The sequence below is a fragment of the Necator americanus genome, chromosome V (genome assembly GCF_031761385.1).
Source record: "Necator americanus strain Aroian chromosome V, whole genome shotgun sequence".
Classification (NCBI taxonomy): domain Eukaryota; kingdom Metazoa; phylum Nematoda; class Chromadorea; order Rhabditida; family Ancylostomatidae; genus Necator; species Necator americanus.
Genome location: NC_087375.1, coordinates 31,769,164 through 31,788,140, shown reverse-complemented (window position 1 = coordinate 31,788,140; position 18,977 = coordinate 31,769,164). Strand labels below are relative to the sequence as shown.

General features: G+C 42.0%; 1 protein-coding gene across 1 annotated transcript; it reads left to right on the top strand.

The window, feature by feature from the left end:
• Positions 1 to 17,604, top strand: RB195_015832 (uncharacterized protein; the record flags this gene model as incomplete). The annotated part of the gene is made up of 30 exons (XM_064206729.1): positions 1 to 51; positions 106 to 153; positions 226 to 285; positions 343 to 413; positions 479 to 3,490; positions 4,638 to 4,773; positions 4,840 to 4,932; positions 6,315 to 6,464; positions 6,537 to 6,633; positions 6,848 to 7,002; positions 7,066 to 7,176; positions 7,247 to 7,344; positions 7,898 to 7,981; positions 8,091 to 8,140; positions 8,416 to 8,471; positions 8,533 to 8,576; positions 8,656 to 8,716; positions 8,778 to 8,810; positions 9,151 to 9,203; positions 13,255 to 13,321; positions 14,448 to 14,556; positions 14,617 to 14,682; positions 15,322 to 15,384; positions 15,535 to 15,597; positions 16,319 to 16,375; positions 16,436 to 16,502; positions 17,010 to 17,049; positions 17,230 to 17,264; positions 17,365 to 17,440; positions 17,494 to 17,604. The coding sequence occupies 30 exons, from the start codon at positions 1 to 3 to the stop codon at positions 17,602 to 17,604; spliced, it is 5,217 nt and encodes a 1,738-aa protein (XP_064062610.1).
• Between the last annotated feature and the right edge of the window lie 1,373 nt (positions 17,605 to 18,977).

Here is an 18,977-nt window from a genome sequence, read left to right as displayed (position 1 = left end):
ATGGATGGTTCCAGCAACTTGGAAGGGCTTATCCACTCAGCCCTTGAAGATGTTCGGCACTCTAGTGGTCCCTTTCCTTTACGCTACCAAACCTCAAATATTTAGGTCACCAGAAACCTCGATAAAACCGAGTTTAACTTGAGAAGTCTTGCCGTGAGTTATTTTCAGAGAAAGTCGTTGAGAAAGAGGAAATGATGTGGCCGTAGCTCACTTTCCATATTGCAGACACGCTCGATTGATGGTCGGAGCAACTTGAAAGAACTCATCCATTCAGCATTAGACGATGTTCATTTGGTGTTCTCTAGTATGGAAAACGATGCCCACTGATGTCGCAACTTTCAGGTCACCCGATACCTGGACAGAACCGAATTAAACTTGAAAAGTCTGGCTGAGAATCCTTACGTCAATGCGAGGTGTTGTATAGAAGTCTAAGCTAGCCGCTTACTGCGACACAAAATCATAAAAATATGATTTTCAGGAGCGACCCTAGTCCAGCATCGATGACGGATGTCCCTAGAGCGTCTAATCTTCAAGACTCGACATCAGCATATGTACGAATCCCACACAAATGTGTCCTAAATCATCAGGAATACACTTCCAGGCCAAAGCTTGGTTTGGATTGGATTCTTAGCACAGATCCGTCTAAAGTTCAAAACGCAGAACCACCCACCTCTGTAGGCTCATTCAAGGAAATTCCTCAGCTCGAATGGATTCTCGACACCAAACGAGATCCATCTCATTCTCAACATCGTAGACCAGAACCGCCACTAACCACTAAACCACGACCAGCAAAGGATTTAGAATGGATCATTTCGACGAATGCTTCGCAACCAACTAGAACGAAAATTGTTCATCCCGAAGTAAATGAACAAAAAGGCTCATCGGAATGGATTTTAAAAACGAATCCGGAGGTCCATAATCATGGGAATGTTGACGATCCAATGCACTCACTGGAAGAATCGAAGCGTTTATCTATGGAAGAAGAAAATCAGATCAGATCCGCCAAAGTAGCATCAACTCCAGGTTTTGCTAATCCAGATGTTCATAAAACAGAGCAGGAAGAATTTGGAATCAACGCTGTGGCTTTAGAATCACCGAATCCCCAGCAGCTGGGACAACAACCACCACTTTCTCCGAATCCTCGACCAGCAAAGGATTTAGAATGGATCATTTCCACGAACGCTTCGCAACCAACTCAGACAAAAATTGTTCACCCTGAAGTAAATGGCCAAAAAGGCTCATCGGACTGGATTTTGAGAACGAATCCGGAGGTCCATAATCATGGGAATGTTGACGATCCAATGCACTCACTGGAGGAATCGAAGCGTTTATCTATGGAAGAAGAAAATCAGATCAGATCCGCCAAAGTAGCATCAACTCCAGGTTTTGCTAATCCAGATGTTCATAAAACAGAGCAGGAAGAATTTGGAATCAACGCTGTGGCTTTAGAATCACCGAATCCCCAGCAGCTGGGACAACAACCACCACTTTCCCCGAATCCTCGACCAGCGAAGGAAATGGATTGGATTTTCTCCACGAACGCTTCGCAACCAACTCAGACAAAAATTGTTCACCCTGAAGTAAATGGCCAAAAAGGCTCAACGGACTGGATTTTGAGAACGAATCCGGAGGTCCATAATCATGGGAATGTTGACGATCCAATGCACTCACTGGAGGAATCGAAGCGTTTATCTATGAAAGAAGAAAATCAGATCAGATCCGCCAAAGTAGCATCAACTCCAGGTTTTGCTAATCCAGATGTTCATAAAACAGAGCAGGAAGAATTTGGAATCAACGCTGTGGCTTTAGAATCACCGAATCCCCAGCAGCTGGGACAACAACCACCACTTTCCCCGAATCCTCGACCAGCAAAGGATTTAGAATGGATCATTTCCACGAACGCTTCGCAACCAACTCAGACAAAAATTGTTCACCCTGAAGTAAATGGCCAAAAAGGCTCATCGGACTGGATTTTGAGAACGAATCCGGAGGTCCATAATCATGGGAATGTTGACGATCCAATGCACTCACTGGAGGAATCGAAGCGTTTATCTATGGAAGAAGAAAATCAGATCAGTTCCGCCAAAATAGGACCAACTCCACGTTTTGATGATCTGGATGTTCAAAAAGATCTCAAAACCACTAGCGCACAAACGGAACAACAACCAGCTCATAGGCACGACACATTAACAACGACAATCAAACCCGAAGTAGACCGTACTGCCATCGAAAATGGCTCGGAACCAATTACCGCACCGCAAGAAGTTCAGAAAGCCTCTAGCGGTTCACAAGAAGAGCTTAAAACAGCTCGCGAGCCCGAACTTTCACTCGTAGGTCCCGGAGCCAGCTCACAAGAAGAGCTTAAAACGGCTCGCGAGCCTGAAGTATCCTTCGTTGGTCCCAGAGCCAGTTCACAAGAAGAGCTTAAAACAGCTCGCGAGCCCGAACTTTCACTCGTTGGTCCCGGAGCCAGCTCACAAGAAGAGCTTAAAACGGCTCGCGAGCCCGAAGTATCCTTCGTTGGTCCCAGAGCCAGTTCACAAGAAGAGCTTAAAACAGCTCGCGAGCCCGAACTTTCACTCGTTGGTCCCGGAGCCAGCTCACAAGAAGAGCTTAAAACGGCTCGCGAGCCTGAAGTATCCTTCGTTGGTCCCAGAGCCAGTTCACAAGAAGAGCTTAAAACAGCTCGCGAGCCCGAACTTTCACTCGTTGGTCCCGGAGCCAGCTCACAAGAAGAGCTTAAAACGGCTCGCGAGCCCGAAGTATCCTTCGTTGGTCCCAGAGCCAGTTCACAAGAAGAGCTTAAAACAGCTCGCGAGCCCGAACTTTCACTCGTTGGTCCCGGAGCCAGCTCAAAAGAAGAGCTTAAAACGGCTCGCGAGCCCGAACTTTCACTCGTTGGTCCCGGAGCCAGCTCACAAGAAGAGCTTAAAACGGCTCGCGAGCCCGAAGTATCCTTCGTTGGTCCCAGAGCCAGTTCACAAGAAGAGCTTAAAACGGCTCGCGAGCCCGAACTTTCACTCGTTGGTCCCGGAGCCAGCTCACAAGAAGAGCTTAAAACGGCTCGCGAGCCCGATACAAAGAATGTTAGTTCCAAGCAGGATCTCGTGGAGAACGCTCTGAAAACAGCTATAGAAACATCGGCGGAGAGAGCTGATACATTCAGGAAAAGGAGAAGTAGTGAAAGAACATGTAAGAGTCCTAATTTCCTAGGATTCGATGACGAGCAAATCAAAAGTTCGGAGTTCATTAGTCCGAAATCTGTGGCCAGTGCAGTTGCTGGAAAATTTGAAATCACTCCAAAATATTCGTCATATTTCACGCTCCACAGAAGATTTCACCCGCAAACTCTCAATGAAAGCGAGAGAAGTGCAGGACATAGATCAACAAAATCAGAAAGGAATATTGCGCATGCAGATTCGCACCGTAATGCCAGAAGAGTCCGTTCATTTCAAAGCGACGTTAGCCTACAGAATGCTGCTAAAGCTGTGTATGATTCTTTTTCTTTTCTACGAAATATAGTGAGAAACTGATCTCTATTTTCTCATTTATTTCATTGAATCTCATCTTGGAATGTCACATTCCCGATCCGATTGTAATGAATTTTAGTAAAACGCGGCGAAGTACTAACGGTGAACACCAGTTCTCGCAAGAATTCCTATGAAACTCTGATTCTACCGCATTCGCATCCCCCATGTTATCGCAGGAAGTAAATCTTGCTTTAAGGAGACGTAGAACTTAGGAAACCGTAGAAAGCCGTAGAATGTAGAAAACCCCAAAATTTATTGTTACATTCGCCTTTGAGTTGTGTCAAAGGCAAATGTAACAAAAAATTTTGGGCTTGTGGCAATGCGAGAACTGTTCCTCAGCGTTGTTTTCTTAAAGGCAGCGTAACACGATTATGGCATGGTGCGGATGAGGGATCCGAGGTGGTTCCACTCACCTCTCCCTTTCTTCCTAATCGCCGTTTTTTTACGACGACTTGAGTTCCAATGCGTCACCCTTGCGCACGCGCCGCATCGACGCGCGAGCGGTCGAGGATCGATTATGTTTTCTCACCAGCCTATTCAAAAGAAGGCAATGATTAAGCTGCTGAGAGGAACAAAGCGTAAAGGATCGTTGTAGCGAACTTCGTAGGAACTAAAGCGAGTTACCACGCCGTTTCTTATGACGATTAGGAAGAGCTGAGCGGAACCAACCCAGCACCCGCAATCTACAATCTCATCTCTATCTTTTCGCGCGGATTCCCGTACCATGTCAGATTCCTGTTATGCTGTCTTTAAGGAAAGAACCAATTACTATTCCCATATTTTGATTCTTATCTGCTCAGTCACATAGTTATTCATCAAGGTTACACATTCAATAATGCAGTAAAAACACAGGGCAGAAAAAAGGAGATACATCAAAAGAAAACTGCAAAAATGAAGCAACAAATACTGTAAGAGCAGCTTCAAACAAGTTTTAGAGTTACTGACAACATGTTCTGTTTTGCACTTTTGTGGGCTAAGACATCAAGATTAATTTTTAAAAAAATACGCCTTTTTAAACACAAAAATGCTCTACTTCACTTTCGATTTCGGATTCTGCTGATAAACTCACGAGTAAACAGTAGCGTCGTAGTTCATAGTATTATTTAGATCATATGCACGAATACGACTCAAAAATAAGGCAGCTTATCTGAAAGCACGAAGAAAAAAGCGTTCAATGTCGGGGCATCATCGTGTCGATCACAAGACGGAGATAAAACCAACTGAAGACGTGATTGTGGATAATGTGAGTCTAACGTTCTTCTCACCTAGATTCGAGATTCTTATCAGAATTCTAAGCTTAATTTTACAGCACCTGATTCAACTAGGACCGTTGAGAGCACCGATATCGATTGATTCGAAACGATCGGTGGGCCAAAATGGCGAACAGACAAACCTGAGACAAGTATGTTCATAGAATAAGGAGGATTGTAGTTGTGCCGTGGAGCGTTGCTCCTAGATGAAAGGGTTCAGCTTCTATGTAAGGGTTTAGGTATTTGTGAAATAGTGATGTCTTTTCATTTCCCTACACTAAGCGCGAGACAGCCAGATTTTGTTTGTTGTTTATCTTTACAACAAAACAAATACAAAATGAAGTTAAAATTTTAGTAGGTAGTAACACACGACCATTCTTCCCTCAGCCTCTCTACTGGGTACCTGTTCTTGTGCGCGACTGCTCCGGTTCTGGAGTTCTTGATTGCGGGGATCTCCCGCTGTACAAGTCTCTCTCGTCACCCACGCACACAATTTACAAAACTCGAGTAGCCACGCTGAAATTCCACGTCCACTGTTGCGACTGCGCGAACGTTGCTAGCCGTTCGGACTCTGCCTTCTGGAACTCTACAAACACTCGCCCGTGCAAGTACGATCGACCCACCTCAGAAGGAATTCCTTTTAGGCTCTACCGTCTCGACCGCACAGCACTGATGTCTTGGATTTTGTGCTTATGTTGAACCAGATATCAGACACTTATAGTTGAAACTACGCTACCCGCTCGGCTGGGAAGGAAGTAGTTTAAACGGATGCTTGGCTCCTTTTAATTAATGGTGGGACATAACGAAGAACCTTAATCAGAAGCATATATGGTGTACCCGCGGATGACGCGAGGAAAACATCAACATCTTGCCCCGTCTTCTGAAGAGATCGCAGAAAACAGTCTTTGCTTACTAGGTCAAATATGAGGGTACTATCGGATCCCCTTCTCCAAGATGCCTTTAGGGCACTCTCAAAACTGGAGAAGGACACTTGGACGTAAAAGAAAGTTCTAGACGGAAGCGGTGAAGTTAGATCTGAAGAAACTTGGCCTCGACAGGGAGTTCAGGCGGGACATAACGTTTCGCAGAATATGGAACAGCAACATATGGACAGATTCTGTACGAGCTCTAGCAGACGATCAAACTGGATACGCTCAAATATGTTCGTGGACTGTTCAAGGATGGCGAAGATGCGGATAAGCTGCGTTAGGCATAACATCCGCCCACCATTTAAATGAAATCAAGTGAGTCTACCTTCTCGGCGCAAAACACGCAGCAGAAGAAACTGATAGACTTTTTGTCCTAGCAAAAGAGCCGAGAGGGCAACGGGGAAGCCTTCATATAGAGGATCTTAACCATAACAAGATGAGACTGGCGGGCATGTTACCATTAAAAACTAATTCATATTCAAAATTGCAAATCAATCGGGCAACCCTATTTAAGCGAGTGATTCCGGTAGAAACACGCAATGATTAACAACACTATAACAACAGTACAAGGTACTGGCATCAGTATATTTCAACGATGCTTCCAGGTGTTACGTATCTATGGATCTGGTCACGTCGAGGAACCGTATGACAACTTGCCGAGACGAACATCCACGAGATATATAAGAGGAGCTGTTGCATCAGTGAAATACGGGACGAACATGATCGAAATCGCCCTACACAACTCTGCTATACAGGTTACTCAAAGACGTTCCAGAAATATTTTCCATCAATGAGTTACCGCTTTATCGAGAATTGCAATCATTTAGTCCGCAAGACGTGGTCAAGCAAGTAACTGGATTTTCACACATGCCAGAGATGTACATACTACACCTCTTGTATTCGGCAAAACAGTGCTTGTAAACGGTGAGTATTGGATAATTTAGGACTTCTAAAATTGACGCTAAGCGTGTTCAACCGAAATAAGTTTGCGGCAGAGGTTGGCGCTATGCGGTGAACTTGTCGGTGTAGCCAGAATACTACATTGATCGGCCTGGTCCTACCATTAATTTCATGAGACCCATGAATTTCTATGAGATTTTTTGTATTCGAGAAAAGACTCGTTCATTTTTCAATCCAGAGAGTTCACCGGCTCCTTTCTGTCTATCCGTTGCTGCACCGTTTTGGGTAAGCGTCTACCAGGAGCAGAGCAAATTCAACATACCAAAAGGTGGTGAACGCATGCGCGAGAGTATCGAAGTCCGTAGCTGCAAAGACAGTGGGATTCCTCTCTATGTAAGACTCTGATCTTAAACATCTAAATATTCTCTTATTCTTTGAACAAACTCTTTCTTTCAGGAAATGAAACCTCTTGTAAACACATCAAATCCGTTGTTTAGAGAGCATGTATATCTAGGTAAAGGAGTGATTCGCATCGATCGTGATCTACTCGTGCCAGTTGATCAGGAAGTAAATCATTAGTCGACTTTTCACTCTTTCACTTCGTGAAATATGTTAAAAGTCAATTTCTTCATTTTAGTTACGTGAATTCTATTCGAATTTTGTAAACAATTCATTAATTCGTCAGTATCGTGTTGAGCTTCCTTGGAGACAAATGAAAAATCAACTTGAACACGGGTGAGCTTTCTACTAGGAATCGTCCGTACAGGACCTTCACTTCATCCTTTAGGAATTCGATAGACTTAGGTATTGAATATATTTATGATAGTCGGACAGTAGTTCAACATTTTACAAAGACTTGCTTTGGTGAAAGTGTTTCTGGATAAGCAGTTTCTGAAAAAGAAGAGTTACTACGCGTTTATAATCTAACGAACAATTCACTATTTTTAAAAAAGTAGCAAGGTGTAGGAAACCGACACCGTATTACGCGCAAGAATTTAGTTGCAATAATTCTCGCCATGTTTGATGAGCGCTATGTGTAAATACATAAATAGCAGTGCGCGCGCCGCGGGCGCCCGAGCAAAGATAAGTACAGGCGTATGCAGAATCAGTTCATGATTCAATTTTGACAAGAGTGCAAACTTGCCAATGCGTTTTGAATTCTTCTCTACGCTTATCATAGTTAGTATTAGTTACCGCTATATAAGTCGCAAATAAGTGATCCCTTCACGTTGACTTAATTAAGGGCTAAATTCTTAGTTCTGTTTACTCTTTCGTCGTATCATTCAAGGATACCCCGTGCACCGCAAATAACCGACATACATACAACGGTGCGTGAAGATACCACTTTGCGTAAGCACCAGAAGCCCTACAAGTATGTTTTCCGTGCCATTACATCTTACGCAGTACATTCCTGTTAAGACAAACTCGAAGGGCGGAAAGACCTTCTTCAGTAGCTTAGAATCTATAGATCAAGCTTTCAGAGATGACGCTGATTACAAACGGTTAGGCAGGCCAAGGAAGAAGTCTAGGGGTAAGTCATGGTAGATGGATTAAAACCCGAAAATTTGCCAGGAAGTAGAATGAAGATGTAGAACTGAAGTTGATGCGGTTCATTCGGTCGAGATATGTAAACTGATCCTCATTAACTCAACTTTTGATATACATATCTTGATTTAAATACTCAAGACCAAGATATTTGAAAAACAAAAGAAAAATTGGTGTAGAAAAGAGACTATTTACAAGCCGTTCTATATGCGAGTGGGTAAAGGGCTACGTCGGATTAGTTTCTTTTCTCCTTCATTTCAGTTCGAAGAAGGCTTCCACCACAAAGCAGTGACCTTACTGGAACCACCCATCTAACGGTAAGTTAGAGATATACAATTGTGTTTTAATGTACAGACAGGTGGCAAGATTCTATTTCAGAGCGGCGAAACGATAGAAAGGCCAGACTCGTGGCGCACTGCAGAGTTTGTCGTCTCATTTCTCTTTAGCAATTATAATACATACAATAAAGTTACCTTTCAAAGTAGTACAATTTTAATTTAGCTGGGTTTCGAGTGGTACCACAACACCAACCATGACTATGTCAGCGAGTGAACTCAGGGCGGTAAGTACAGATAGGGCTCTTCGAGTAATACTGTCATAAACAAGAATCGCACACATTTCAGACGGAAAGTTACATTAAGAACCCAGATCTTCCGGTGCGTACTTCTCTGTGAAGCTGTTGATGTGTAACTGATAAATCGACAAGGAAGTGCATGCGAGAACTGGTCCACATGTCCATACAACCTCTGCCTAATTGCCAGTTCTTTTTCCACTTTTTTTGACGAAAATCTACCCAAGACAAGGTGTTGGCTATTTAGGATATTCGATATTCTATGCAGTCATATGAGCATCCTTTTGTAATCCTTGTTAGAGGAATTGTGGACTAATTTTCGCACTTTCCGTATTCTCTTCTACGATACAGAACGGAACTAATGTGTTAGCCTGTGAATAAGATGTTGATGTAACATTTCTAACATGGAATCAATTGTGTTTCAGACGTCTCGCAACTTCATCCCTCGCCGAAATCGTATGCAAAAAAGCCGTACGGCGTGAGTTTTTCCATTATTTCACTGGAACACTTGATTTACTTGACTTAATCGACGTGCTGATATTGTCGCCTGACGCGATAGCGCGAATGTTCGCCGAGTTGTGTTGTCCTTGAACATAGCTCTGACCAAGTTTCTCAATATTCTGCAAGAGCTTGCACAGAATCAATCCATTCGTCGCTGTTATATATCCTGCGAAACCTTAAGTCTCGTGTGAGCTGCTTACCCCACGCCGAATGTTCTCAGGTCCTCTTTCACCACCTCAGCCCAGAACTTCCGCTTTCGGCCACGTAGCGTTTTCCATCTTGAACCCGAGAAACTCCTCGGAATTCATTTAACAAAGCAATCTATCGGGCTCTCTATACGAACAAAGAAGCGAAGACAATCCTCTGTTGCAACTTTCGATGGCGGTGCAAAATGTTGATATCTTCCACGTTCCACTTGCCGATATATCTTATCAGTTTCTGCGTAAACATCTTCACTGTGGTATATCCTAGGCCAAAAGTAGCAAAGCAGCCGTCTAAGCAGCTTCCTTTACGTGCAAACAAGCCTATCCATCATAGTAGACACGTCTCCGATCACCCAAGTCCCCGATCCGTACATCATGATGGGGCAAATTGCTGATAAGTAGACTAGCACCTAGACTTCGTTGGTGATGAGGGGTGACCACAGGCATTTCGTTAAAAAGTTAAATGTCATCTTTGCTGAATATCTTCTTCATAGCCACCCATTGCTCGTCAGCATACAACCCCGGTAACAGAACTCAGCGATGAGCTCGACCTGCACACCGTCCACCCTGATTCCGAGATTCACACGAGATCTCTAAGAGACCCACATATGCTTCGACCTATCAGAGCGTAGGCGTAATTCATAGACTGCAGTCAGCTTCGATATAAGGTTAGCGAAATGCTAAAGTTTCGTACTGCTTTCTGCGAATATAACAATATCGACGGTATACTCGAGATCCGTAGGTCGGGCCCCGATGATGTTAGCATGCTAGTACTCCATCGGCTAGCATGATTTCACCGACACTGATCGATTGTTCTTAGTATGATATCAGTGATGGCAAAGTTGAACAGGACCACTTCTGTCCCTGCTTCTTTTCTTACTCCACTTACCACTTCAGACGAAAACCTTCAAATGTTGTACATCTGGTTGATACTCGAACTGTAGCTGTTGTTTGTTGATTGATGTCGTCAACTAGGCAAACGACCTCCCCTAGTACTCCATCGGAACGATCCAAGTTGAGAAGACAGCCTCGATATGGAGAGTTGAAAGCGGCTTCAAAGTCGAGAAAGGCTAATTACATCGGCTTCAAATAACGCTGCCAGATTTCGATCACTCTTCTCACGATGAGCATCTGGTCGATAGTAGATCTGCCAGGACGAAACCCGACTTGCATCGTTTCCTTGTGATGTTTAATAAGTCGGTACAAGATAATCTCCTCTAAAATTTTGTACATAAATTTTTGTGGAGAGGAGTTCTGATAACATGATTTAACGAGTAAGGTATTCTTTCTTCGATCCATATTGAACGGATGGTCTCACGAATCGCGAATGAAAGAAGATAATTTTGCACTTCTGCGCAAATTCCGTTGCCTCCACAAGATTTTCCATTTTTCATCATTTGGATGCAGAGCAGAACCTCCGACTCGATCTGTGCTTCGTCGTTAACCGCATATGTCGGTGTGTGAATGATAGAGAGGAGCTGATAGTAGTTAGTGGTTCAGAAAGGTTTTGAACTGATCCTTTTAAATTGCAGATTGCTTCACTGACAGCCACTCCTTGGCAGGGTTGAGGATTGGAGAACAATTTTCATCTTGCCGCTAAACTGTTCTAGTAAATCATATGCTTTCCGTTTGATTTCCTCCCACGCCTTTTCAATCTGCCTTGCTCTTGACATCTATTAACATTCGTGGTCTTTTTGCAGTTGACTACGCAATACCCTTCTCAGATATTTTTCCTGGCTGAATTCGTCCTTGCTGCGGGTGGCATATACAGAGTTATATGTGGATTTTGTTCCTGCAGATGCAAAGGAAAACTTCTTCCGCAGGATTGAAACGGGATAATTTTCTTTGCAGCGTCTTGATAACACTTTGTTAACGAATTCGCATAGCAAAGCTTTCTGGCCAGTGTTCCTACATGAATACAACATGAATAGACACAAGTATTTGATTGATAAGCAATAGCCAAGAACGTTGATAGTTTTTATTACGTCTAACGTTTTGGCGTTGTCGCCTTCGTCAGAGTCTGGAGAGTCAATATTTGCAACACATCCTCTCAAATGCCTCATCCAGAACAAGTCATCATCCCTTAAGATATTTACTGGGAAAACGAAACCAAAAGACCCCAATGTAACTACTAACAATCTTGGCTATTGCTTGACATTGTCAATTGAATACTTCCAATCATTATGCCGAGATTTAGGAAGATCAAACTTTTACGCTTCTGGATAGACACATGTGGGCAAAATTTTGTTCTCCACTCGTCTCAGTCCTGCCATGTCGATTTTCGGTGTTTGTGGGTTCTCATCTTCCGCTTGCGCTGCTTTTTAGACGTCAAAACAATTAACCCTTGCCAGGTAAGTTGATGGTATCGATGCTTCCTCCTAAACGTGAGAATGATGATGAGGCCCGTCTGTCCACATAAGTCCCGCTATCCGATGTGCACTCTGCTGAATTGTACCATTTTCCTAGCACACCGTACTGCTGTTCAAATTCCATCTTCGCATTTTTTAGAGATTACTGCATTGAGTTCATCAAAGAGGTCGCTCTTATTGTTGTCCTCAGTGGTTTCCGTAGGTGCATGGGTAATTACTTACGATCCAGAGTTTACGTCCTAGGCGATCTCACAGTCGTACAAAGGTGCATCTAGGCGATGTTGAGCCAAATTCCACCAGAATGTTGTAGTCGTTCCTTAAAACTATCGCGCAGTTACCTACCTTCCTTTCAACAGCATCGCCGCAGTAGATAGTGTAGTCTACGATGTTGATGACGGGCCGATCTCTGATGCGTATTTCTTGCAACGCGGCAAACAGCACACAGAGAAGTCGTAAAAGCCTAGACAGGGCAGTTTTTTATAGTCCACTCAACAACGTTCGGCAGTGCAGCGTGATGAAACGAATGGTTGCTGTCAAAGATTCCATGCTCTCTTAAGGCAGTTGACCTTTCAGGTTAAGGGCTTCGGCAATGCGCTGGACGATAGCGCCTTTTTGCAATGTAAGAGAATTTTGCGCAATACAACAGTGCAGGTTATATAGCTCGTATGTTCCCAATGCGTACAGTCGAACACTTGATTGCGTTAATTGAAAGCAGGGCCACCACGACTGGATAGCAATCAGACTTGCATACGCGGCCCACTGGAACAAACTAATGATATTATCTTTAAAGTTAATTCCTTGCGTGAGCAGCAAAAATATGCAAGTCATACAGTAAATAGAGAGAAAATTGTAGTAAAATGGAATGGTAGTCGGTACTTATGTGCACTTTGGCAATTGCACGGATCATCCCTCGATCCCTCCCTCAAATTGACACATAATCCGATCTTTGGTCTACCTTGCAGAACGTTTACAGCCACGATCTTTTTTTAGCTAACGTTAGGGAACTTCTACTTATTTGATGTGGAATTGTGTCAAAAATGAGGATGCTACGTATTTGTTGAAATGCATTTTGAATCCAAAAACAGCTTTGTCTTGTTAGCTACGTGAACGGCACCTTTGCGCTTGGACTGTAGTAGGCTGAGTTTAATAGATCAACATCAATCATCGGAAAAATTCTTTTGTGTGTGATACGTCACGCGCAAAAACAGTTCTCCGTTGATTTCCGCGTAAAAACGTTAGCAACCCTCGGAAACGTTCCATGTGGTGTTTTGTGTATATTTCTGAACAACAATTTACATTTTTGCACCATATATGAAGATCTGTTTTTGCATCGTTCAACATGACTTACCCCAAAGTTACTTTTTAAGCGTGCTAGCAGCTGCATTCTCCTCCGTTTTCATTTAATGATTTATATTAGTGAAAATGTTGCATAGTTGGTTGAAAACCTGTGTTTCAGCGCTGCAAGTGGAGTTATACTGTCAGATCGAGAAAACTCTCCAGCGCAACTCAGTGAAAAAGAAATTGTGAGTCTTTCGGAGTTTAAAATTACAGGAGAACTAAACAACAGTACTTACTGAGATTTATTTATATACTGAGTTGAATAGACCTGAATGAAATGCACCTTGTTAAGGGATCGCAAAGGGATTCTGGCGAGCTTCGACATTTTCCGCGTACTCTTGCACTCTCCTTTTTTAAAGATGCCCTAGAAGAAATATTTCACATTAGCGTAGACTTCGCTGCTTATTTAGAAAACCGATGTCAACTAAATAGAAAAAAACATATGATAGGAGGAATAATCTAGTAACAAATAGGAGGTAATATGGAATCCAGGATGAACGATATAACCTCCGAGCTTGATAGACTGAAACTTGGGGAGTATCCAAGACCATCGAGAATGTAGTGAAGAGGTCCAAGAACATTAAGCTTAATGATCACCTATTTAGCACCACCGTTCTTCCTGCTCTGACCTGCGCTTTGCAGCCAAGAAAATGCGATCAGCGTAATAGAACGCGTAATTGAAAGGGTGATGGTAGGAGTAACCCGCTTTACGCAAGTGAAGGAAGGGATTCGAAGTTTTCTCCCACGTCAACGATCGAAGTTCTGAGACGCTGCCGCATATGCCAAGGAAAGCAAAATTAGGTGGACACCTGATTCGTTTCAACGACAATCGTTGGATGAGAGCCGTAAGCGATTGGAGTCCACGTGACATCAAACACACCGCAGGAAGACCGCTGACCCGATGGTCAGACCTTTTTACGAAGTCCTTCGAAGAAAAATACGATGCTCTTCGAGTCCCTCGCGAGAAAATATGCCACTGGGGAATACTTGCGCGCGATCGGGACAAATGGAAGTATTACTGGTGTATGCTCGAGCAAATCGATGAACAACTGGAGTACAGGTGATATAGCAACTACTAGATAGATACTAGTTCACAACTGGATAAGTTTAGACCACAAGTGCATTCATTTCAACTAACTACCTTCTAGACAACGGCTAGACAATTCCAGTTATTCCCCGATTCACCGAAGAATCTCCATACTATGTCCTATTTGTCTTATGACACATATGAAATATCAATGAATCAATACCGTCCCGTAATCACTGGGTGCTTTCAAACATCCTTCTTTCCCTTAAAATACCTTAATTTAGTTCGTTGGTCGTCGCAAAAAAAGCGACCTACCATCTTGGGTATCCACAAAAATTGGACGTCAACAACAGAGAAGCGAGAAAGAAACGTTGATATTAGGACCTCCAGCCAGTGAATAATTTCCTATGTTTTCCTTTGTATATCTATTTTAAAAAAAGATTGTTAACCTAGAGCTGAGCACTGCAAGGGCTGCCGAATCGCTGGAATCACGCCAAGCCAAGACGTCTGAGAAAAAAGGTACGTAACTGCGATTTGCTTAACTCAGTGAACACCTTTGTTATGATCTATGGTTGCAATTAACCATAAGCTAATTTTGAACGGAATCGAGGCTTCAAGTCCTAACTTGCTTGGCCAACAGTTTCTCAGTGTCGTTCTGGTAGATGTTTAACACATAGCAAACTAATCGTTGAACCTACGCGGATCAAAACACCGACACATCATCTCAAACAACGCTCCTCAACGTTTTTCAAGCTGAATTTGCCTTAAAGATCTGAAGGGATCTTGGGCTACTCACGCACCCTCTTGCTCTTTCCCATTCTCTCTCTCGCTCCTCTACGTCTTTTTTTTCTGGTTACTTGGAAATATGCTGGGGTTTTTCCGGAAGCATCAGTTGCAAGTGCCTTTTTGGCAAATATACTTGCGACGCACGCTACCTCAGGGTTTTTTCCGTCTGACGGAAAAATTCCAAAGCTAGCGTGGTCTCCATCGACAAGCGAGCTACTCCATCGACCCTCTACCCTCCGTAATTTTTCCCAATGTTATCGACTGGGTAAACGTAACCACAAACGCAATGGTAAACTGTGAATTGTGCTTTATATTGAGTGATAAAGAAAAAGGGACAAATTTTGTCATGGACGAGCCTATTGTTTTTTTTAGACACACTGCATGTTGATGGAACACAAAAATCAGAAAATGAGAATGAAAATGAAAATTCCAGAGGTAGGTGCAATCACAAGGATAGCTAAGGATGCGTAAAAAATTGCGGTCACACTCATAAATGACCAAGCCGTTAAACTCACTAAGCTGTGCGAATCTTAGCAGATTCTTATGACGCAATTCTTCTATAAAAGAATGAAAGTATGTATTCAGCATTACCTAAGAGCCCTGCTGATTTCTTCAACTACAGCGACGTTTCAGAAAGGGCAAAGAATGGTAATTTTATTTCGAATTGATACCATACTTGATTTACATTGATATTCTATCATCGTTTCATGCGAAACGGAGTTTTTAATATAGGAATAGATTAACAAACGAAATAATATTTTAAAATATTGAAATAAAAATTAAATTAGAATTAATTAATTAATTAGAAATTAAAATATTTTAAAATATTAATATTTTAAAATATTTTATTTTTGATAATATTTTAAAAGAGAAGAAAGGTAGGAAGGAATGTGCTCCTTAACGTTGAAGGTTTTTTTTTTAAAGTTTTATTAGCTGTTGAAAACACAATTGTACATTTTTCATATTTTCGTACATGAACCATCAGCGGTAGGTGCTCGTTTCGTGCCGGATGTGTACGGTGATACGGACACACTATGTGGTGTGTAATCATCGATGACCATCGCATAAAAAGTTTTATTTCAAACTAAGAGTACTCTGATAAGAGTAGATAGATCATTATGACACGATAGTGTTCATTATCAACATCATATGTACAGTTGTTCCTCCTCTTGTTTTTTCAACTTTTACTTTGGAACAACACAACTTGATAGTATGACTGTAATATTAGAATTAAAGTTTCGCCGGACAAATTGACTCTTAATGATAATAAATGTATAGTTTTGTTTCATCAGTCATCCAATAAATACTTACAGAAAAATGTAGGACAAAATTAATCGCGGGGAGAAACATAAATTGTGCATCATTTCAGAAGTAGTTACGGCACATGCATTCACACCAGTTTTGCTTCGCGTACGAAAAGACAAAGGTATTGAACTGCTTTGCTTATGTGATATCGCAGTAAAAATGCCGGAACAAATATTTTTAGCCAAGCCCCTCAAAAAAACAAAAAGTGTCAGCTATAGGTTCAGAACACCTTCAAGAGAGAAAAGCAGGTAATGTAATAATAGTAAAGCTGCAATTATAACTTTAGTAATTATCACAAAGATTTCTTAGTTCTAGCATTTGGGCATAGTTCTTAAAATGCCGCAAATATTACAAAAGCACTAAAAAACATTTGGAGAAAAAAGGAAAAAAAGCTCCACACATCTCCGCAGTTTCATAAGCGAACGATCCCACCTTGATCTCGACTTGCAACTGCCAACTCCATTGCTTGAGGCCGCTCAAGCAACTATAAAAGGCATCACGGCGTTCCAATCCGACTATAGACGTGCGCATTCTCAAGCACTACAATTAATCGATCGCATCCCTTCGAATATCACAAAATAAAATCAGATCGTAAGAAAAAATAGACCCATTGTCATAGATTGATGTTAAGTTCTCCCCTTTCTTTTCTTTAGGGTCACAACTTGTTTAGCTGTTCGGTGCCTGGCCCTTACAAATTATATGAACTCTTAAATTATATGAATTTGGAGTCATGTTATCATTGATACAATATTTAGGAAAAGTGTATCAAGCAAAACGTCGAAGAAAAAACGAAAGGTCAGTGGTACAAATTTCAATGTTTCTACAAATATTGAGTGTCCCAATAACTTTCTTTTGAAAGCGTATTGTTTTCTTCTAACGATATCTAATGCTCCCACCGTTGAACATAGTCGACACTGACTATATATGTTGATTTGCTTTTGATTCTGCGATTCTATTGTAATCGTTAAATTTCAGCCAAGAAGTGCTGCTAGTGACGCCGTAGTTAATGCGTAGGTTTTGTTTCATCAGTTATCGCAAAATTTTGCACTCGCTACAATTATCAGCTCTACCGTTTCTATAGATTCTTTGGAAATCTACTACTTTCTTCAGTATGGCTGATGCCCTCGAAAGACCGCCTAATGATGATATTGTCATTCATCAAAAACTCGCAGATGATTCTATGAAGGTAACTGTTGCTCTAATCTTCAATAGTTGAGTTATTTACTTTTATATTTACAGCTTGAACTACATTTATCAACTAAAATGAAAGGCGCTAATCAAAACGCCGGTGCCACACAATTTCAAGCGCACAAAATCACCGTACAAGGAGAAAATGTTTATAATCAATGATGAAAAAGAAGGAAGTATTAGATGTTTTATAGCCACAAATAGATACGATTCCTCTTTGACAACTTTTCGTATGCCATCTATACAACAATGTTGCAATGTTTATGAATGTGTATGTATGGTAGAGTCATTGGCATTTACGTACTCGCTTTGTGTCCACTGTGTGCATCGATAAAAAAAAAAACTCGGCTGCAGTTCTTTTTCAGTCTTTCTTCAGATCTCTGAGAATTCGGAGTTCCTTGCTCTAGTAACCCGAAGCAGATTTTTGCATGTCTAAACGAACTTGAATATTCTAGTTTGTATTATATTTCCAAATGCAGAAAACTGAGATTTTCTGCATTTGGAAACCAAAACCAAAAGACTTGACGTTTCTATATCTTTATTCTCAAGACGTCGGTGATGATCGATAGCGTTCGTGTATCGTGTAATTACGACAAACATACTACAGAAAGGATCCCACAACAGACGAAGATCTCGCGAACCGTTCTTATCCATAAGTAAGGTGACCGAGACCGAGAGAATCTACTAAACTACCGATTATTTCTGAAGATAGGACATCTACTAAACTACCGATTATTTCTGAAGATAGGACATAGTAGCCGTTAGATTTACAGGAAGCGAATGAAGACCGAAGAAAGTCTGGAGCCTGTGATAGATCTCAATCGGAACTCCCACCTACTGAAGAAGAACCCCAAACGTAGCTTTACCAGTGTGGTGATATTGCGCTTGACAGGAGTTAACGAATGGGAAAGATTCAAGAAGAACCTCTTTGTGATCGGTTTCATCTCATGTCAAGGAGGGGTGTGGATCCCGTCTTCCCAAAGTAGCGGCTCCGCTTTTGTTAAACTCCATCATGTTAACGTCAAATTCGCGGGATTAATCTTACGGTACGTTTTTAGACTCGTCTTTTAGGCTAGTCTCGTTTTTTGACTTGACACATTTTTTTTACGAACTCCTAGGTTTTTCTCCGGACTGTTTTTCAAAAGATACTTCTGCAAGGTCCATCTGGAGCTAGTGTTTGCGGCTAACTGCTCAATGTGCAATGCATTCTTATCAATCCTCAAAATCACTTCCAACAATTCCTCGTTGCCTGGATCCAAAATAGTCCTGCGCCGCTTCGAGACACGTTCATCACGAGCCAGTAATAATCTGAGGAGCAAGTCGTGGTCCACGTTTAGATTCTTCTCGATGTCCAAATCGCCCTGGCACAAGGAGTCCTCGAGTATGCAATCGTGTACGACTTCTTTTCGCACTACTATAAAATGATAGTTCTATTGAGGTGTCAAATAAACACCACATCCGGTTGGCTAGTATGTAGTCGATTTTGGCGCAAATCGTGCCATTGGACGATTCCCATGTCTACGATCACCTTTGTT